This window comes from Rhinolophus sinicus, chromosome 17 (assembly GCF_057876585.1).
Source record: "Rhinolophus sinicus isolate RSI-liver-muscle chromosome 17, RSI-T2T, whole genome shotgun sequence".
NCBI lineage: Eukaryota > Metazoa > Chordata > Mammalia > Chiroptera > Rhinolophidae > Rhinolophus > Rhinolophus sinicus.
In genome coordinates this window covers 185,215,650-185,238,526 of record NC_142517.1, presented here as the reverse complement: position 1 = coordinate 185,238,526, position 22,877 = coordinate 185,215,650, and the positions used below count along the sequence as shown (strand labels likewise).

At 41.4% G+C, this 22,877-nt stretch overlaps 2 protein-coding genes across 46 annotated transcripts in view; one reads left to right on the top strand and one right to left on the bottom strand.

The window, feature by feature from the left end:
• The window catches only part of RAPH1 (Ras association (RalGDS/AF-6) and pleckstrin homology domains 1), an 84,478-nt gene extending 72,542 nt beyond the window's left edge, over positions 1–11,936 (top strand). For 7 of the 9 annotated variants that reach the window (XM_074340529.2, XM_074340501.2, XM_074340494.2 and 4 more), the window contains 3 exons: positions 901–1,021; positions 1,629–1,771; positions 4,334–11,936. In XM_074340529.2, coding sequence (XP_074196630.2) covers positions 901–1,021; positions 1,629–1,771; positions 4,334–6,346 — 2,277 coding nt within the window. In that variant the 3' untranslated portion in view covers positions 6,347–11,936. Of the gene's footprint in view, positions 1–900; positions 1,022–1,628; positions 1,772–3,056; positions 3,118–4,333 lie in introns of those variants that run through there. The other 2 variants (XM_074340537.2, XM_088794510.1) reach the window with 2 other exon arrangements.
• Positions 11,937–12,909: 973 nt separating this feature from the next.
• ABI2 (abl interactor 2) overlaps positions 12,910–22,877 on the bottom strand; it is a 105,225-nt gene continuing 95,257 nt past the window's right edge. For all 37 annotated transcript variants that reach the window (XM_019726864.3, XM_019726869.3, XM_074340603.2 and 34 more), the window contains one exon: positions 12,910–17,811. In XM_019726864.3, the coding sequence (XP_019582423.1) occupies positions 17,636–17,811 (176 nt within the window). In that variant the 3' untranslated portion in view covers positions 12,910–17,635. The remainder of the gene's footprint in view (positions 17,812–22,877) is intronic.

Sequence of the window (22,877 nt, the reverse complement as noted above, 5' to 3'; positions counted from 1 at the left end):
AAATGTCTTTTATTCTTTGGCGATTGGCATAAACGTAACAGTTGGTATCTATGGAATAATACTGCCAGTAAAAGATTATGTAGCATCAAAATGATTTATTTTGGCTTTGGAGCACACGCTATACGATTATTATATGGCAGAGTTTATCCTAAGCAAAAGAAATTTTTTGAAAATCAAAATGCCTTGGGGTGGGGGAAGGCATGAATGGGCGGATCACAGGATATTTAAGGCAATGAAAACATTCATACTCAGTGTGATACTATAATGGTGGATACATACATTGTATGTTTGTCCAAACCCATAGAATGTATAGGACCAAGACTGAATCTAAGATAAACTATGGTCTATGAGTTATTATGATATGTTGATGCAGGCTCATTGAGTAACAAATGTACCACTCGGGGGGTGTGCATAATACGGGAGGCCATGCATGTTTCGGGCCCTGGGAGTGTCTGGGAAATCTGTACCTTCCTCTCAGTTTTGCTGTGAACCTAAAACTGCTCTAAAATAAAGCAAGTCTTTAAAAAAATATTTTAAAGGACAGCTTGAAGATGAATGATTATACATAATAATTGAAGGAGTATTTATGCCTATTAAGTAGCTGAAAATAAAATTTATTGTAGCTGTAAAATCAAAGTTGCTTTAGGAATAATTGGAAAATATCTTTATAATAATAAACATAATCAGAATCAAGTGTAAATTCTTGCTGCCTTCATAAAAATGAGGAAAAATAAGAGATTGTAATTTACTGGTATTAAAAGAACTTTTGAAGTATCACAGGTATTAATTTTAATACAAACTATGAATCAGTAAACAGAAATGTATCCCCCTTTCCTACCTCATCCATCTGTGTCGTGTCCTGTAAAGCTCAGATGTCATCATTTACTGCCTTCTGTTTAGTACGGGAAGCAGCTCTACATGAATTATCAAGAAGCCTTGAAGAGGACAGAGTCAGCTTATGATTGGACTTCCTTATCCAGCTCAAGCATTAAATCAGGATCCAGTTCTTCCAGCATCCCAGGTAGTTGGAAATGCCCAAAGCACTGTTTACCACCAATATGAAGGTATCTCTATAGGGTGGTAGTAGATCTGGTTATTTCAGCCCGATTCTTAAAAACCAGAGCCACACCTAATTTCAAAATTAAATAGGTATATGTACTTCTGCTTTACTGTTAGGGGACAGTATCTCAGGCAATCTAATAATACCACTTCTCACAGAGTGATTAAATTTTTATTAAATCTTTATTAAAAGATTGATTCTCAGTGTATTGAAGATATTGAAAAAAAAGTCACTCCTCTATTGATGGTTCATTAGTTTCCTTATTTGCTAGGAGTTCTTCCAAGACAGATTGTCAGAATACCAATAATGTTATGTGAACTTTTTATTGTTATTATCAGTTTTTCATGGTAAACCATTTTAAAAGAATCAAGAGTCTCTATTAGCCCTAAGGTAAGGGAAGTTTTCTAGTGGGAAATATGGGCTATGTTTATATGAAATGAGTAAAAATCACTTGTTGCTATTCTGCATAGCACCTGGTCTTGTGTAAGAAACCTATCTGAACATACATATTCATACTATCAGAATACTATCTTATATAATCCTGTTTTTGAAAATTTATTCTAAACAGAGTCTCAGTCAAATCACTCTAATCAGTCTGATAGTGGAGTATCTGACACTCAGCCTGCAGGTCACATGCGCTCCCAAAGCATTGTGAGCTCCATCTTCTCCGAAGCCTGGAAGCGAGGCACTCAGTTGGAAGAGTCCAGCAAGGTAACATACTCGTGTTAATTTATATAGAGGAGTCTGTGGTGTACATGCGCTTAGCTTGTTGCTGTTTTATTCCTTTATTAAGAATATTTCTTGGCTCTATTTCAGTATTCCTTGACTTTTCTTCATAAATGAGTTTTTGTGAATGGGCTCTAATGACCTAAGATATCAAAACAAACAAAATCCCCAGCAGTTTTTAACTCCTTTTCAGTGGCTCAGATTTTTAAGAAATAATGATTTTCTCCTTTCCATCCTTAATCAGTTTAGATGGGGCAACACCATTGAGTGCCAGTGCCGTAATTTTTTTCCAGAGAAGCTTCTAATGGTTGATTATATATTCAGACTCATTCCTTTATCTTCTTTTCTTTTATGCTTTTTGGTATTTCTCTGCACATTAATGAATTTTCTCAAATTATAGTATATATGGAAGGCTAAATTCAAATTAAACCCCTTAAAATTTTGGATCCCTTAGCCTTGCATTGTAGCTTGTTCAGTGACACTGAAATACGAGTATAATTATTGCGAGACTATTTAGAATAAGAGAGGTTCTTTAGCCCAGTTGAAAGACACTGTATCAGTTGCCTCTGAAGTTCTGTGGGTGAGGGTGTGTCCTAGCTGCATTCACCCTCTCAGCGGGCAAGAACTCACACCCTCACTGACGAACCAGCAGCACACCTGGCCTCACCATTTTGTTTTTACCTCCTGGTTACTTTGATTTTTTCGTTCTTTTGGTCTGAATCACTTATGCAAGTACATTCACCAATGAGAATTAAGTGGATATTTTCCCTTAATTTATTCCTTTATTTGGTGCAGGTGTAGTTGATTAACTGGCCCTTGAGAGGGTGGAGAAGGTATTAGTAACCCAGTGTGGGGTCTCTTAGAAATAAATATTTGAGAATTGGTTCTAGTGACCTAAATTCTCAAAACACTGACAGTTTAACTCCCTTACCAGAAACTGAAACTTTAATAATTCTCTCCCTCCCAGAACTTAATCAATTTGGATGGAGCAACCCTGTCTGGTGCTAATAACTCTTCTGTACAAGTATCTAGTAGAGAAGCAGGTTTACACAATTGAGACATCTGAAAGAAAGTCTTTACTGTACTAAATTTTTAATGGTGTTACCCATGTGTTTTTTAAGTGAAAGGCCAAGGAAAACCGAGGTCCAAATGCTCTGTAGTTAAGCAGGGTCATCTGTCAGGGCAGTTTCAGAAAGAGCGGGAACCCTGCCACGCAGCAGTGACCATGTGTTTGAGTCTTGATCCCTGTGTGTTTCTTCTGTTACCTCAGTCTCGGGTGCCAAATGAGAAGGTCTACTCCCCAGCAGCAGCCAAGACAGGGTCAAGTTAAGGTCAGGGGTTGTTCTGTGGAAACACATTAACAACTGGGTGACGCCTGTAACCAGTCTTGCAGACTAATGCTTTTATGTTGATGTGCAGTTTTTAAAGAAACATGTGACTGTCCTGATGAGCATTAGAATTCAGCCCCGTAATGGGCCTTCTTGTCTACTAACCTAAGCACTCTCCATGCTAATTAGATGTCATTCATAACTGGAAACAAATGGTTTATCCTGGATCCTCATAGGATGTTCAAAGAATGCAAAAGATGTACTTAAAGTTATAAAACCAAGGGTCCTTGCTTTGCTCTTTTCAAAAGTACTTGAACCACGTTCATGCATGAGTAGCTCCAGGAAATAAATGCCCAGATGTGGTAATTTGGGCAATGCCAGGAGGTGCCCAGTTGGGTGGTTGTTGGCAAACTCTGGCTCCCATTTCTCCATACATTTCCTTTACTCCAGCCTTCCAGAGTTTCCTCTCATTTTCTTCTTGCTTTTTCTGTATATTGGTCTGATCTTTTGCTGTAATGTTTATGAAGCATTTCTTTGTGTATTTTCCAGTAAAACAAATGTCAAGAATGCCCCCTCTTTACCTGCATTTCTGGACTTCTGTGCATGTTGGATGCAAGTGTCTCACACGAACACGAGTGTGTGTGTCAAGCTCATTCATTGCTGTGTGGCTGTGCACGTGTGCTGAACATTCTCATACTGAACATTCTCATACTCTCACGCGTCAGCTTACTATGTTACAGCATCACAAAGCCATCCTCATCCCTCCTGCTGGGGAGACCTCCACCAGCACTGCTAAACCCCGCTGTGGCATCTGCCCCACGTGGCTGCAGTCATGGGCTGACAGCTGATCTGGACCCCTCACAGCTCCCTTGAGAGAGTCCCGGTGGGGTCCAGGGCCCAGCGGCCTTCCCACGGCGGCTGCCATTCCATTGCACAGTGTGGCCCCGAGAACAGCTCTTGCAACGGAACACGGTTCCTACATTGTTTGGCAGTCTAGCTATTTGAGAATATGGGGTAAATGAATTTTCGCTGTACCCTTGCTCCCCAGGGAGTCAGATTTTAGCCTTCCTGACATTGTCCATCTTTATGGTCACCAACTGCTGCATCTTTTCATGCATGTCCCAGAGTTCTTGCGTTTTAGTTTTCCCCAACCAAAGCTTACCTCTAACTGTTTTGTTGTGTTTTCTCTCTCCCACCCCACCCTTTATATTTCTTTTAGGCCAGAATTGAGTCTGTGAATCGCCCCTACACTTCACTTATGCCTCCTTTATCCCCACAACCTAAACTAGCCACCCCCTACACTGCCTCCCAGCCTTCCCCTCCCCTCCCGCCTCCGCCCCCACCCCCTCCTCCTCCCCCCCCACCGCCCCCACCCCCTCCTCCTCCTCTGCCCAGCCAGTCTGCACCTTCTGGGGGCTCAGCAGCTACCATGTTTGTCAAGTACAGCACAATCACCAGGCTGCAGAGCGCTGCGCAGCATTCAGGACCCCTGTTTAAGCCTCCAGCGCCCTCAGCCATGCAGCCTCTGCCCTCGACCTCACAGGCAGTAAAGCCTCAGATCCTGGTGCCCCCCAATGGAGTTGTGCCCCCGCCCCCGCCCCCTCCCCCTCCCCCCACCCCGGGCTCCGCCATGGCCCAGCTGAAACCGGCCCCTTGCGCCCAGTCCCTTCCCCAGTTCAGCCCCCCGCCTCCTCCACTGAAGATGCATCACCTTCCACACGCTGTTCAGGCGGCTCCTCCGGCACCGGCACCGCCCCCACCACCTCCTGTCCCTGCACCCGTCCCGCCCCAGGCCCCCCCCAAGCCTCTTGTGACCATGCCACCAACCGGCACCAAGACTGTGCCTCCCGTTGTGACACAAGCTGTGCCACCTGCATCTACTCCTCCAGTCCCCCCAGCAAAAAAGCAGCCAGTGTTTCCAGTTTCTCATATTCCGCCATCTCCTGCTGCTCCCGGCCAGGTCCCCCCACCCACGTTACCCAAGCATCAGGGCTTCGGTGTGAAGCCACCTCCCTCCCCGCTGTCCCCGGTGCCCTCCGTGGTGAAGCAGATCGCCAGCCAGTTCCCGCCCCCTCCCACCCCTCCTCCCGCCGAGTCGCAGCCCTTAAAGCCGGTCTCAGCAACTGTAGCCCCCCAGTCGCCCCCTGCTGTGAAAGCAAAACCCAAGTGGCAGCCGAGCTCCATCCCTGTCCCTTCTCCGGAGTTCCCCCCCCCTCCCCCTGAGAGCAGCCTGGTGTTTCCTCCTCCCCCGCCGCCCCCTCCGCCCCCACCGGCCCCGGCCGCGCCGCAACTGCCAGCTACACCCACAGCTGCTCCCGCCCCTGACAAAAGTGGGTCTCCAGGCAAAAAGACCAGTAAGACGTCCAGCCCCGGGGCAAAGAAACCGCCCCCGACCCCCCAGCGAAACTCCAGCATGAAGTCCGGCGCCTGTGCCGAGCACCCTGAGCCTAAGAGGCCCTCGGTGGACAGTCTAGTCAGCAAGTTTGCTTCGCCAGCGGAACCCTCGGGGTCTCCCAGCAAAGAGACCCCTCCACCTGCAGCGCCCCCCAAACCGGGAAAACTGAATCTTTCTGGAGTTCACCTTCCTGGAGTGCTCCAGCAGGGGGGTGTGGCGGCAAAATCCACTCTCCTGAGTGGGCGTGCCAAGGACGCCTCGGTGGTGGAATTTCCTTCCCCGCCGTCAGACTCGGACTTTCCACCTCCTCCACCTGAAGTCGAGCTGCCTCCGCCGCCTGTAGAGATCCCAGCAGCCTTCTCGGGAAACACCTCTCCGAAAGTGGCAGTTGTCAATCCTCAGCCACAGCCCTGGTCCAAAACGTCAGTAAAGAAGGCGCCTCCGCCCACACGACCCAAACGGAACGACAGCACCCGCCTCACTCAAGCGGAGATCTCTGAGCAGCCAGCGACGGCCACCGTCGTGCCACAAGTGCCCACCTCGCCCAAGTCCAGCCTTAGTGTCCAGCCTGGATTCCTGGCTGACCTCAACAGGACACTGCAGCGGAAGTCCATCACCCGGCACGGCTCGCTCTCCTCCGCCCGCGTGTCCAGAGCAGAACCCACCGCCACCATGGATGACATGGCATTGCCCCCGCCACCCCCCGAACTGCTTTCTGACCAACAGAAAGCTGCTTATGGAGGCAGCCACATATCAGGCTATGCAACGCTGCGGAGAGGACCTCCTCCCGCTCCCCCCAAAAGAGACCAGAACACCAAGCTCTCGCGAGACTGGTAGTTACCACAGGACTTGATTGTCATGGTATCTGTAATCAGTTCTACAATCAGCTCACCTGATCACCTATGAATTCAGGTGTTCAGAGCCTCCTGGTCTGTTATTCAGGTAGTGTCCAGCTATATGTGTGTGTACGTACGTGTGCGTGTACGTGCGTAGCTATACATAGGATAGTGTATATATGTATACGTGTGTGTATGTATATATATAGCTGAGAGTGATTCTATTTATTTCTTTTCTCCTAATCTGAAAATGGGTGTTGTGTATTTTGGGTGGAAGAGGCATGGAAGCGGTGTGTGTCCTATCCCTTATGGTTTCTATTACCTGTCGTGTGGATTGGACCAAAACAACTTGTGCTGACTTATTGGGAAGGTATTTTACAAGTGTCCACGTGAGGCCATCTGTGTGCGTTGTGTGTTTTATACTAAGGGGGATGTACAAGGTGCTGCACCTCAGTTTGGGAAGACGACCAGAATGTTGGCTTATCTGTGGGCTTTGGGTGTGTTTTTTACCCAGTTGGCTGAAGTTAGAACTGCTTGACACTTCTTTACTGTACCTAAAGGGGCACTTTAAATCAGGAAAACCTCTCCACTTCATAGAACGGGTAAACAGTCCAGTATGGGGAAACTTTCCCTGACACTGTCTACGTAGTGTGCACAGGAGGGCAATACCTGGCCGAAGCATACTAGTGGTGGTACTGCAGCAGAGGCCCGCCCGGTCTAGGACGTGCTGTCACAGGTGAGCTCGTCGCCTACAACATGTGGATCATTTAGTATTAGAATCCTGGTAGTTCTTGGTGAATGCTGGAGTCCTTTTATTCATGGGCTTTGGAAGCTGTAGTAAGCTTGGCTTCATGATCCTTGCTTTGACTTATTGTAAGAGAATACCTGACACAATACCCTGGAATGCTGTCCCAGTATGTCTGTGTCACCAGTTATCTTCTTATACTATATGCTTTAGGTAGATGTTGATATTAGGTATCTCTAGACAATTGCTGTAGCAAATATACCCATCCTGTGTCCAATACGGTGCATCATTATGAAATGTTTTTTTGTGTGTATTGCTTTCTAGGAGGATGGGATGATTAGAAAAGAGAACAAAAGTGGCCCCTGGACTGTAACGTGTGATACAAAGAATTCCTTTGTATCACGTAAGTACGGGACTATCATGGAGGGAAAAGAATACATGAGCTTTTGGTACGGGAGCGTGCTAGGGCCCTCGCCTGTCGGAGCCTGCTTGTGGAGCTCCGTCCAGGTTACCAGGTGTTTTGCTGGCGTGCAGCCCAAGTACAGGAAGTGACAGGACATACTGTGCAACGTGCAATTTGGCGTAACATGAGATCATTGCTCTAATGACACTATAATTATGCTTCACACTACACTTCATACACTTTTTTTTTCCTGTGAATTTTCCTTGGTATTTGAGAGAAATGTGATAAATTAACTGTTGTTAGTAATAAAATGCAATCTCAGACTTGCTCTTAAAGTAAAAACTAGCCACCCCAGCAATGGTAAATGAGCACATCTCATGACGAAAGTCTCTGCCTGTCGTGACTAAGGATTACCAGGGCAAACTATGAAAATCTTAGACACTGTCCCCCAGGGGAAAAGTGATGCAGTGCAGTGGGGCAGACAGGAAGTAATTCACGAAGGAGTGAAGGTTGCACTGTGTACGCAGGCACCCATACAACCCGCTCTCCGACCAAGTACATCATACAGAGTAAGTGGCACCTCTCCACTGTCACATCTCTGCGACATTGTTCAATATATTTATGTGGTTATAGAGCAATAAGAATGTATGCCTTTGTGCATTTTTTAAAGCCCTGCTTCTTTAAAAAGATACCCTTTGGATATTGTCAATTGTTCAGTTTTGTGGGCTTGGTGTTATGCTTATGAAGTGACCTTGAACATCTGCATTAACTTGAGCGTGCACAGCGATTGGGTGACATTTGGGTAATTGCCAAGCTCCACTGCGACTTACGAGTGATCTCCCCTAGCCTCAGCCTGCAGTTTTATATTCTAAGAATCACCCTTATCAGTGGGGTAGAGTTATTGAGAATATGAATCCAATGATATATTCGTCACTGGGTTTTTTGTGGTGGTGGTGGTCTCTTTTTACATGAAGGTGGACAACTTTAGTAACGTTCCTTTAATCATCCATCACCTATGGTTTGAGTCCTAAGATACAACCTTTTGTTTTTTTTAGTGTGGGCTTTCTTGGAACTTCTTGTCCGTCCTGGTGAGCCATCATGGACTGATGCTTTTGGTGTATTATTTTCCTGAAAGAGCAGGTTATCCTTTAGAACAGTAGGGACATCAAGAAGAGAGCTGGGTCAGAGGCACTGCCTGCCAATTGTTCCCCAATCCAGTGGCTTGTCTGACAATAGGTTGTTTCTTTTTACATTTTCTCCAAAGATGGAAAAGGCTATTAATCAACTTTTTTCATTTGTTATGTGAATCAAAAAAACCAAATACTTTAGATTATATTCTAGTGTTTTATTCCCTAGTGGGGTTTTTTTAATTGGATTTTTGTTGGGATGTAGTTTTGTGGGGTTTTGTTGTTGTTTGAGACTACTCTGTTATTTTTGTAACTGGTCCTTTTCTCTGGTGTGTTACGGTAAACACCTACTGCCAGATGACACTACACTGTGCCTTCTTTCACTGCCTTCTGCTCAGCAGCTCTAACCCAGCATAGCTTCTTCAGGTCAGAGAAAATCTGGACAGTTGACTTGGCTGTACTGAAAAATGAACAGCAGGGCCCCTGCGATTGGGGGCAGTGCCGACAAGGGCCTGTTAGAGCTAGCAACCTGGTTGGTGAGCAGCACCCTGAACTTTTACCAGATAATTTCAAAATTGGATCACCCTCTCCTTCAAATTTTGGTACCGAACAAAGGTCAGCAACAAGTTACATCAGGTTCTCTGGTACTAATATAAATGTTAGACTATTTATTGAAATTTGATCAGCTTGGCTTTTACTGCCCAAATAAATACATTTTCTTTCCTTAGCTACTATAATTCTCACTTGGGAAAAGTAACTTTTCTTAAGGTTTTTACAGTTACCAACTTAACTGTAAATTGGATTTTTAAGATACCTGAGACTTTTAAAATGAGAAAGACTGCTGGCTCTTAAAAGCTATAGGAAATGCTTTTTAGCAGAAAATTTCAAGTACAGTAAGTACTACAGACATGGTGTTTCAGTCCCCTAAAATCAAGGTGCTCCTGGCCAGTGATGGCATATTCTGTTCAGGGCTGTGAACTACTTGGAAGTCCCCTCTCTCTGTTAGATTACTTGCCACTGAAAACAATGCTGAGTTTATCAAGAAAGTTAAAACAAAATTGGGAGATCATGAATAATAATTCCAGTAGATTGACAACTCTGAGATCAAGGAAAATAGGAGCCGAGCATCCAATTAGAGTTCAGAAGCTGCATTCTGGGAGAAAGCAGCTGGTACTAAGTGTGGGTCAAGGATGTAAAGTTATAAATTAGACTGAAAAAAAATTCCAATGATGTGGATAGGTTTGACATGACTATCAGACCACCAACAGAACCTTTTCCACCTTTTTTCCTCAGCTAAAAGCCATTTTATTTTACAAACACAAGGTGATTTTAAACAAATAAAAAGTGTTTTCCAAATTTTATACATTTATTACCAAACTTTTTCATATACCTTCAGAACTAACAAATTATAGCTGATGTAATCTCACAGCTTTTGTTCAAGTTTAGACCAACTAAACCTGTATGACTCTGCATAATTACAGGTGTAATGACTTGCTTTAATAATTTGGATTTATATACACTTGAGAGGATGCTATCTATAAAAATCACATTAGGTTGCATGTACCTTTCGGCACTTTTGAGTTTTGTTTTATATACTTTATATCATTTGTATAAAGCAGGACATCCCTTATCCTGTAGGAATATGTGACAACTCACCAGGTTGACATTTGCTCCATAGAGAGATGCAAGTGGAACAGGATTAAATATCCCACTATCTCTTAAAATTTATTTTCCTTTAAAAATTCAATAGAACACTATTTCTACACCTTTACTACTCCATCCTTCAAACTAAACAAGTGCTCTATTATGCCCTTGGAAGGTCTATATGTAAAAGAAATCTTCAATTTAGCCGTAGAATAAACTTGCTAAATAAAAATAAGTAAAACAGTAGAATTGATAAACACTTGAAGGAAAAAATCTCCAGTTGGCTTGCTCTTTCGCTCATTGAAGTGAAAAAACTATTTAGAAAATACCTGCTATAATCCCCAGTGCCTTGAACTCTTTGGAGGAATAGTGAGAGAAAAAAAAAAAAAAAAAATCCAGCAAGCAAACTTTGAGGTGCTAATGAAAGAAAAGGGAGTGCTTCTAGTTTACACAGAAATAGAAAAAGTGACTATCTTACAAGAGATGGCTTCATCTCCCTTAACGGGGACTGGCTGCTTTCTACCAAAGACACTGAGAGAAGAGTCGAGTCGGGGAGGGTGAATACTACGTATTTCTGATGGCAAAGTTCAGACACGGGTTGATCACGGGTGGATGGCTGTTAACACCAAGCTCGTAATGGTTGAAGCCTCATCCTCTTCGTAGGCAGAACATGCTTGCAGCACTTAAAGGGAAAAAAGTCCTTGCATTTTTGGAACTGTCCATTGTTTGTTAAATTTATTGTATCCTAATACCAAAAACTGCCATTTTCCATGATTCCTGCCCCTATATTTTTTCCTCTATTTGTAAATAATCTCTCCTAGAAAATAAGCATTAACTGGAATGTTTCAAATGATTTTGCTTAATTTTATTATCAGCCATTAGTGAACTCCTTTTATAGAAATGTACATTTAAAATAAAATATCCTTAGCTTGTTCTAAATGTTGTAAAAAAAATTGTTTACTGTTTTAAAGGAAAATTGCACATTATATTTAACTGGGATTGCTCCCTCTCCACATTTCTTTAAAAAAAATTGAGTCAAGGCTCACAGTGACATCTGTGCTGTGGGAACTTTGCTATAAATAAGTAAATAGATACAATGTAGTAATATACTTTTTTAAAGCATGAAAAAGAAGGCAAAAGGAACTGCATTATAAAGTACCTGATAGAAGACATTATTCAAACGATTATGCACAGCTTGGTAAAGATGAAGTTACAATTTTTCTTTCAGCTTTGTTGCTGTTATTTTCTTCTTAAATGTATGCTCTCATTTCATTATGTGCCTTGCTCCCTGATTGTGCAAACCTATATATATAGATATATGAGACAGAGATTCAGTACTACTGACGGTGTTTTTGTTCTACTGCTGGATTAAGTTATTTCCCAAGTTACTCTTGCCGGTTCCTGTCAGTGACCTGTTGTAATGGCTTAGGACAGTAGTCATACAGTCAGTGTAAATTTGTTTTCCAGTTACCTGTTTTCATTATTGTCAGCTTACCCAATCCTTAATAAAAAGAATACATAGATTTCAATTAAACCTGGGGACTTTACTTGACTGGTTGTGGATCAGCACCATTGAGAACCTGGTTTTGCTATTTATGTTGGGTACCCAACAACAGGCTGTGCAATGAGAATAAATTGTGAAGGTAAATAAACTACAATTTGATGTGTTCAATCAGTTAACCTTTATGGAAAGACTATACCAACAAACTAGGGAGCTTTGGTTATTAAATACATTAGCAATTAAGTGGTAACTTTGTAAAGCTGGTTTTCTTTAAACAAAGTACAGCTAGGTAGAAACTAGCACAAAAGGGATCCTTTTTGTTCAAAGCCTTGGTATCACAATTGTGTTGGACTGCTATGTCAAGGTGTGTATAAATGTGTATTCTAATATATTTATAAATCACTTTTTTACCATTTACCAAAACTAGGGCAAAAAAATAGGAACTCTCCTTTTTATACTAAAAGAAATCTATTTGGGGGAAAGCAATCAGAAAAGTTCAGGTTCACTTACACAAGTAGGGATAGAAAAGTTCATTTGTAACAGCTGTCTTGAAAAAAAACAACAACTTCAGAGATGAAAACTGTTTTAAGCCTCAACATTTTAAATATTTGAAGTTTTTAAGACTTGCTACAGGAGCGGACCGGTGGCTCAGTTGGTTAGAGCGCGAGCTCTGGGCAACAGGGTGCCGGTTCGATTCCCACGTGGGCCAGCAAGCTGCGCCCTCCACAACTAGAATGAAGTCAATGAGCTGCTGCCCAGCTCCCTGGTGGCCAGATGGCTCGGTTGGTTGGAGCGCGTCCTCTCAACCACAACGTTGCCGGTTTGACTCCTGCAAGGGATGGTGGGCTGCACCCCCTGCAACTAACAACGGCAAATGGACCTGGAGCTGAGCTGCACCCTCCACAACCAAGATTGAAAGGACAACAGCTTGACTTGGAAAAGTCCCGGAAGTACACAATGTTCCCCAATAAAGTCCTGTTCCCCTTCCCCAACAAACATCTTTAAAAAAAAGAAAAAAGACTTACTACAAAGGAGTGCCCTGGTTTAAAACAACAGGGAAGGATCCTCCAACACAAACTTACATACTGGTAACCTTAGAAAGAAAAGAGGTTACTTGCATAAATATATTTACAAGACACTTAGATATACTTTGTGGGATTTTATTTAGGTCAAGTTAGTACACAGCAACAATTCCAAGTACAATTTTAAAATTAAAAAGTGAATGCTCCCCCCGCTCATGGAGGTGGTTAATGGCACACACAAGAAACATCACTGGCAACAGACAGCTCCCACAGGTTTTCCTGCATGGTTTTTTCCTAAACTCAACACCAGTCCTCGCCCTCTGGGAGCTAAAAGTACAACTGGCCAGATCACAAATTGTTCACATTCTTTTTTGTAAGCCACTTTGTTGTTAAGAAAAAAGATGCATGGACACAAAAACTGCTTTTCATAGAATTCTGGTTGCAAAAGGCGGTTCCATTTTAATGTGAAAATAAGCTTTTTGTTTTTTGGGGTTTTTTTTTTTACAAAAAAATCTCAAGATATGAGCAAGGATCACTTATACACACAGCTAGGCCCTGTCATTTCATTTGTCAGTTTTTAAAAAAGAATTATGAGATTCTCAATAAGAAATGGGAATGAAGATGAGCATACAGTAAACGTAAGGTAATGAGCTCAGTGCCTCTGTTTAACATAAAGAACTGTTTTATAAGGCTCTCTCAGATGAGGCTGTTTGCTGTGCTCCTGCCAGTGCTGAAATATTTTTGCTGCATACACCTAAATGGAGAAGACCACTTACACTGAGTGTAGTTTTAGAAGAATTAAAATGAAGCTTTTTCACTAATTAGGGTTGTACTTAATACACGCGTTTAAACAAGTTTGAATACTTGATGGTGTTTATCGAACCATAGCATATCTTTTCAAGTATCTTCCTGAAGACATCAAGTAGACTCTTAATTTTCAAAGAAACATACACCACATTCAATTAAGACAGTTGTAGAAAGAGTACCCCAGCAGCACTGAGTCAGGAACTTTACTGTTATTAACTAGCTGTTATCTGAACTGAAACATCTAATCTCATCAGTAAAATGAGACTAAATAAAATCTAGCTCTACAATTCTATGATTCCAAGTAAATCATGTGAGGGAAATTATCACCTTAACACCAATCAGGAGTTCCTGGCCAAAGAAGTTCTGAAGTGATTCAGATCCATTCTTTACAAAAACTTGGCAGTAACCTGCCAACCCCTCCATCAAATCCTTTTCAAAGGGAAAGGTGGCCTTAAAAAGAGAACAGTTCCTAATGCAGAAAGGTCACCTGCTAAAAGAAAACACAAAAGGATGAAAAAACAAAAAACCAGCAAACTACCATCATTTTGATGCCTCCAAACAGAAAAATCTTAAGTAATCATCTTAACAGACTGCTAAGGAACACAACTCTGTTATGGACATCACCGCAAAGATGCACAAAACAGTCTCTCTAGCTGGGTAATAAGCAGAAGTGGGAGGGGAAAGAAGGGGAGAGTCAAATGTCTCACTGGTGAATCAGGAACCAGCAACGCACAGGCCCTTGCCAACCCTGAGGTGCCTGAGGGAGACAGCAAGTGGCAAAAGATGGAAAATACTGAGAAGACATCTTACAAGATTCATATTTATTTCAAACACAGCAGACCAGCAGACTGAATCTCTCAGGTCTAGATTTTGACACATTAACACTATTTTTGTTTCAGATTTATTGCCTTAGCCATAAGGTCAACAAGTGTATTTTCATCCACATTTCCATGGCCTTTCAAACAGTTCTACCAAAAACTGTTTTTAAAAAAGGAACAACTCTTCACTTTAAAAAAAAAGGAAAAAGGGAGTGAACACTACATCAATAAGAAACATTTCAGGAGGGAAAAATCCCGTCTCATAAGGTTCTCTCTGTCCTGATAACACGGTCGCTCACTGGTCAGCAGATTTTGGACTTGGATCATCTTTGCCACATTTTATGTAGCATGTGATATTTCTACATTCATCTGGAATTCCTACTGCCAACTGTCTTGTCTCGTAGTTTATAAAAAGAAAAACGGGGAAAATGTATGATAAAACGTGAAATACTACCCTCAGACTATTAATAGCATGCAATCTATGAAATATTACATACATTAAAAGTCTCCAATTACTGTAGGCCTGGCCCATCATTATTACATAATATCCTTCCAACACAATATATAGAATTCAAAACTACAAAAATTTAAAATATGCAGAAAATCCAACAGGTATTGTTTTTAAAAAGAAGTCACATTCACATTAGTACTAAATGATATAGAAAACATCAGTGGACCCATGGACCCCCTGCTGCAGGCCTTCACCAATGTCTTCTGCACCCCCTTCCTAGCAGGGGTCCACCAGGCAAGCCACCCGCCACCAACTCTTGTTACAGTTATCTTCTCTGCTTCTGTAGGTGTGAGCCATGGGAACTGTTTGTTGGACTTCATAATACCCTCTGCCTTATTAAATCCACTAAGCTTTCTCAATAAAAAATTACTGAAATAACTGGAACATCTAATTTCAAAACAGTTTTCCTAGTTACAATCCAACACTAAGAAGAGTTTAACCAAGTATGGTCTAGATTGGATCTGTAATGAAGCTGAAGGCTCAGAGGTCAGCCAGGCCCTTTACTTTGAAGGAAAATGGAATAAATGATGTCGAGCTGACCAAAAAAGCATGAAGTGGAACGTAGACTGAAGGCAAGTGAATGGCAGCTAAATTCAAAGTGTTGGAGAGAGAGAGCTAAAAGCAAAACAGCTGACTTGCAGTACGTGGGCAGAAACCCTGCAAAGTTAAAACAAGCATAAAAAAGGTAAGGAAACTGTATCTGAGTTTCAGTTAAATGATGAAGTTTCATGCTCAGATAACAGGTTCACAAGTGGAATGTTAACTTCTGCCTACACCATCTGAACTTCCTCACACACACACTAATATGCATGTTCATTTTTCAAATTCCTCTATCCGCACTATCTCACGTTCAAGGCCTACATGTGAAATACAGTTGACCCTTGAACAATAGAGGTTAAGGGCACTGACTCCCATGCAATTGAAAACCCACCTATTACTGTTGATTCCCCAAAACTTAACTGCAGTCAGCCCTCAGTATCTGTGAGGGAACCCCCGCCCCTTGGATACCAAGATCCTCAAAGACACTCAAGTCCCTTTTATGAAATGGTGTAAACCAATGCACACAGTTGCTCCTCCACGTCTGTGGATTTGCAACTGCAGCTCGAAAATGCTATTTTTGACCTGTATTTGGATGAATCTACAAATGCAAAACCTGGGGATATGGAGGGCCAACTGTATATTTATTGAAAAACAATCCACATATAAGTAGACCTGGGCAGTTCAAACCTGTGCTGTCCAAGGTTTGCTATGGCTTCTCCCCTTTGACCCAGCACAGGGACGTCACCTGGCAAAGCTCTCTTCTGGCCAAGTCACTGAGCCTGGGAAGAACCCGCGAAGCTCTGGGCCTGACCCTGAGCTAGTCCATCACCACAGTATCTACCCGCAGAGCAGCAAGCCCTCCTGGCTTTTTAAAATTATTATACTGATTACAGAAGACAAGCGATGATTAAAAGCCATCTGCCTTACAAACTCCACTGAATTTGAAGCTATAATTAGTCAGATAAATCAATACTTTATTCTCTCAAAGTTATGTCAGTTTTTATCTACATAACTGGCCTTCCCACTATTCTCAGTCTGAGATATAAGGTTCAAATTCTTACCAAGGGCAGCTACTTCAGAAGCCAACGACAAAATCAGGAGAGTATGTATGTTTTGTGGAGTTAAGTGAGTAAACAACTCAACAGCAGCTAACACTGGCCATTAGTAACATTCCGAGAGCACAGTAGCAAGCCTTTTATTCCCTGCAACTATCAAGAAACTTGAAAACTGCTATTTTCAGAAAAGAATAATATTTCTCTAGATAGTGAAAGAAGCTAAGAAATAGTTGGTCTGACTTCCAAGATCCTCTTCCTCAAAATAGTGCCTAAGGCACGGGTTTAGGATGCCTACTGAGCAGAGCGTTTCTACAGTTCAATCTCCAGAACCTTAGGAACCTTCCTGTCTAGCTTTACGTGCCCAGTCAGCGTGTGCGCCAGGCTATGGCACCCCACACCTGTGACGCACTGGCCATCAGTGGCAATGCAGTCTCACGCAGCAGCAGCACATTACAATTAAACTGGCAATTGTCAAACACCCTCAGGATGTTTGGAGACTCATTTCATCATTCTCATCATCTACAAACAGAAACATGAAGGGGTGCAAGTCAGTTCAGCATTAACTCTGGTGCACTCAAGTGCTGAGAGAATGCAGAATTTACAGTGTTAAAGAGGAAATGAGCCATCTGAAACTATAAAAATGGTTAAGTATGGTACTTAAATATGGGTTCCCCCCTCCTCACACGAGTTCGGCCACAAGGCTAACCCCTAGCACAGGCCCTGAAGAACATCCAATGCCACAGACTGCAGGAGGAGAAATCCCACGGGTGTACAGTATTCCTGAGAAAGATCCCAGATTTTGTTCTGAATCAGTCTTAACCTGATTTGTTTTACACAGTTATGCTGTTATACCTGTGACATGTTCAGAAATGGTCACTTTATTTCAATCCAGATAGCTCAGCATAGTACAAATGATGGCAGAAAGATCCAATTGTTCACACTCAGCTTGCTTTTTTGTTTGTTTTAATACTGGGGGATAACCGAAAAACAAAAACAAAAACATAAGTAGTTTTTATCATTTGTATCCTTCATTCATTTCACTGGAGGGAATCCCAGGGCCTTTTGATAATCTGGGAAGACCTGACTATTCCTGTGAGGGAAACAGCCATGCTGAGCTTTACTCAGAGTAATGCATGATAGATTCCACGTAATTCCCGGGAAAGAGCCCAGTCACTCCATTCATAACTCCCTCATACCAACCATCGTCGTTCTTCTTGATGACATAAATAATGGCTCCTTCCTGAAAGGACAGCTCATCTTCCTTGTCTTTTGTATAATCATAAATTGCCACAACTGCAGGGAAAAAAATAGGATGTGAAAGAGAGTAACATTCTTAGAAAGACAAATAAATATCCATCCTTTCCCAATTTCTGCAGCACTTCAAATACAGTGACTTTCTAAACACAGAACCCCCCAAATTTTGTTCTAATATTCAGTCCTATACAATGGAATCCTACCTTTTTCAGGAGATTAGGTTCAAAACAATATAAATGGCAAAAAATCAGTCAAATTACCATTCAACAGCCTATGGGAAAATACCTCACTGAAAAGCAATACATAGTCCCCTATTGGGAAAGATGACTATTTCTTCAGTTGAGCTTGTTTCGTTGAAGCGCCATATTGTGTAAAAACACCTGTCTTTAAATATTAGAATTATACTGGTGCTTTAGATACACTCTGACAGGTAAGTGAGAAAATGAGACACTAAAGGAACAGCGGAGTTACGTCTCCTTCCTCACTTTCTGGAGCCCATGCCAATCCATTGAGTAGGACAGTAGTCGCAGCCCCACAGGTTGTATGTGTGAATGATGGGAAGAGTCCTTATATATATTCTTTCAAAACGCGTTATGCCCCAGATTTAACACCCACAGTCACAGACTGATGAGAACCAAGATGCCTGTAAGCTCTCTTGTGATTTCATTGCTTAAATAACTTGGGACCTGGAGCCTTTCAATGACATCTGGAACAAGCTCTGGTTCCTAAGTATTATTACACCTACCTCAGCAGTTCAGTTAAACTGGATACCCTAAAACTTGCTCCAATCCACATGAAGATTTATCTTTTTTATAAAAAGATCCTCTGTATCTTTTTTATATCACTCAGAATTCACTCAATAACAGTCTCCATCTATCCATCACTCTGAGAAGCAAGCATATACTGACTTTGTACCATTTCTCATGCAACCTTAATCTTCACATAAATAAGCAACAAACTGCAACAGGAATTTCTGAAATACTGCAACTTGCCCCAGTTAATTTGTATATCTGGCTTGCTTTAGTAAAATTAAATGGCTTCCTTAAACTCTGAATATTTGCCATTATAGTGATCTATTCAGGAAGGCAGAAAATACTTTAGCGGGACCTAGAAGAGTTTAGTGTTTATTTCTCAAAATATAACCAAAGCCCTAAATAATTAAATATATAATTAAATGACATACAAGTTTAACTATACATGTAAGAGAAAACAAGATATGTATTTACTATTTCTAGTTAATCTAATATTTTTAGGTTTCTTTTTTAGTTGATAACACTCTTGGTGCTTACAGAGATGTAAACCTGATGAAAAGTAGTTCAGAGAAGAAAACCCCCAAGTCCTGTTACTCTTGCCTCCTAAATCTCCCCAATCCAACACTTCTCCATCACCACCATCACTGCCCTAGACAGTGGGGCAGTCTTTCCACTGGAACATACACAACACTGGGGGGGTACCTGAGGATTTTCTGAGCAGCGTGAGTGACAGATGATTTGGGGGAGACTCAGAGTCTCAGCTTTTACAAATACTATTCTCCAAACTGATCTGCTTGAGATACCTTCAGTGAGACGTCAGTCATAAAAGCCCTCATTTCCTCTTTATCCTTCTACTTAACAAAAGTATAATGGTGCACTCACTGTCTTAAACTACAAAACACTTCTGGATGCCAAAGCAACAATTCACAATGCTGGGGGTGGTATCAGGAAAGAGAATTACTCCAGTAACCCAATCTTTTTGTAAGTTAGGTGGCTCCATTTCTTTGCTTTTTAACAAAAAGACTTCAATGGAGTTATCAGCTGACATCATAAAACATTTTTAAAGATAGAACATCATTTGACTTTTGGAAAGTAATTCTGAAGGAGTTAAAACAATTGAGTGACAGGCCATGAAAATACTTCCATTTGTATCTACTTATTAATGTGAAGACTGTTTTAGCATCACTGCTTTAGTTGAGGCCCTCATCTCTTCCTTAGAAAGGCATCCAACCTGGTCTTCCCAACTCCTATTTTCCTTTCTAATGTATTCTACACTATTATCAGGTAACTTAAAAAAAAAAGTTAAGATATAAATACATGGGAACTTATCATCAACCTGCTTAAAAATTGCCATAATTTTTTCATCATGTTTTCAAAAAGTAAAAACAAAACAGACCTTCCATTGCTAATTACAACTCACTTCCCTTCCTGCACTCACACCACAGCCACTCTCTCCCTACAACCCACCCCTGTCCTCTTGCACATGGCACTATTTACCATGCCCGAGACAGCCATGCCATTTCCCTCAGAGAAGTCTCTGCCTGGATGGCCCTTCCCACCTCTCTTCTCTGCCTAAGAAACTCCTACTTATCATTCAAGGCACATCACAAATGCCTTGTCCTCTGAGAAGCTTTCTGGAGTCCCCAGATAGAATTAATGGCACTATTCATTTTTTTGACAATCAGCATGGAGTATCCATGCTGATTTTTAGAGATACAAAGATGAACAAGACAAGAAACTGTCATAGTCTTGTGAGGACAGAAAAGTTATCTGATAAATTACCATACACTGTGCATACTTCTTCCAAGAAGTTATGTCATCGAGCTGGAAGAACACAAGAACAGATGGCTTGATGGAAGGAATATAAAATGGGTTCTGACTAGTAAGTTGAAGTTGGCAGGAAGAATTTAATGCTAGCAAACTGTACAGCCAAGACTCAGGTCCGCCAGAGCTCAAGCTTAGGACAACAGTTAAGAGTGGGCTCTGGAGTTGTACCACCTGGTTCAAATCCTAACTCTACCATTTACTAGATTATAGAACATACTTAACTTTCCTAAGCTGCTTTTTACTCTACTGTATAATGGGAACTGTAATAGGGCTAATACCTCAAAGCACTATTATATTAAAAGAGGCAATGCACATATAAAACATAGCCCAGGGCATTGTATATGGTAAACATTCTCTACAAATGTTAGCATCTTTTATTATCATTAATAACCATTATGATGTACTATCTTTTCTATAACACTAACATTTTCTGTTAGTCTGTTAACATTATAAGTTATTTTTGAACCTCATTTCCTAGTTTGCAAACGGGCAGACTAATTGCCTTATGTATGTAATACGTCTTGCATTATGCCAGGCACACAATGAATACATGAAAACATCTGTTCTCTACCCTGGTTACATCAAGATACTCCCATATATACATTACCTCCTCTTGCCTAGCATGGGCAGTAATCAAGGGTTGAGATAAACCTTCTCCTATGGCAGTGGTTCTCAACCTTGGAATTATCTGAGGAGCTTTAAAAACGCTGACGTGGGCCCCCGATGTTCACAGACTCTGATTTAACAGGCCTGGAGGTGCGGCCATATTAAACACTCCCTAGGTGACTAACCTGTCGGCAGGGCTAAGAACCAGGTCCTAAGGTCTAAGACAGCAAAATGAGCCATTAGGCAACAATCCTAACATTCACACACACGCAAACAAACAAGCTGAACACAGCTGGTTATTTTTGTTTTTGTTTTGCCAGAAAGAGTAAAGAAGAGCTTAGTTTTCCTGTTCCGAAAGACTTAAACTTCACAGACATAAATCAAACCTTGAAAAACCTCTTAGGGAACAATTCAGGCATACTCTTAAAATTTAAAGAGTTATGTGGACTAAAAACAAATTTACTTTCCTCTCTTAACAAATCTCTCCAGATTCTTACAACATGTCCACTGAAAAGTCAGTCTTTAGAAAGCAAAAATTTTCATTCTGCTTTTCTCTTAAGGAATAACTGCAGTTTTTTCAGACTGAAAACTGTCATCACTTTGTCTAGGACAGTGTTAAAATCAGCCAGGGAGTGAATAAAAACACATCAATGCCCAAGGCCGCATCCCAGGGCAGTACCTTGGCTGATTTTATCCTCCTTACAAACGGCTTCGTTAGGGTGTAATGTAGATACAAAACACAAGCATTTAAGTGTAGAGTTCAATGAGTTTTGACAAATGTATGCACCTGTATGCACAACAAATGTACAACGACCACCACAATCATCACATACAACATGCCCATCACCCCAAAATTTCCGTATGTCCCTATGTAAGTTCCCTCAGCCACCAGTACTGGTTTTCCTTGAAAACCACAGATCTTCCTGAATTCATTTAAATAGTCATAAAGTGTGAGTTTTTTGTGTCTGGTCCTTTCATTAGTGTGACACTTACAATCCATCCATATTGTTGCTTGTATCGGTAATTTGCTCATTTTCACTGCTGAATGGTATTTCATTGAACGTATGCATATCCCACAATTAGTTTTATCTATTCACCAGTTGAAATACATTTGGTTTGTTTCCAGGTTTTGGCTATTTGAATAAAACATTTATGAACGTTCAAGTCTTTGTGCGAAGACACATCCTCATTGTTCTTAAGTAAACACCACAGGAAGGAAATGCCAGATCAGCTGGTAGGTGTGTATCTAAGTGGCTGAAACACGATAACATTCTTTCCAGCGCTAAGAGCCCCAGTTTTACCACACTTTCTCCAACATGTGGGATTATCAGTGTTGTTAATTGTAGCCATTGCAAAAGGTGCGTAGTGGTACTTTGTTTGGTTTTCTGTGGCTTTAGGTCGCATTTCCTTAATGACTAAACATATGGAGCATCTTTTCATGTGCTTATTTGCAATTCATGTATCTGTTTGGTACAGTGTGTTCAGATCTTTTTTTCCTACAAGTTGTCTGTCTCCTGAGCTACTTTGCAAATATTTTTTCCCAGTCTATATGGCTTGTCTTGTCATTTTCTTAACAGTCTTTCAAGAAGTTTACTTAATGAAACTCAATTTATCAATTTTTTATTTTAAGCTTCATGTTTTCTATGTGCTCGCTACAGGATATTTTTCCTAACCTCAGGGCACAAAGATTTGTCTCCTGTATTTTCCCCCAGATGTTTTGCAGTTTAGGTTTTACACTCACATCTAAAATACATTTCAAATTAATTTACATGTATGGTGAGTTAAGGGTGGAAGTTCATGTTCTGCATAGGGATATCCAACTGTTCCAGCACGATTTGTTGAAAACACTCTCCTTTCCTCCGAATTACCATGGCACCTTGGTCAAACAATACGTGTGGATCCTATTTCTGGATTCTATAT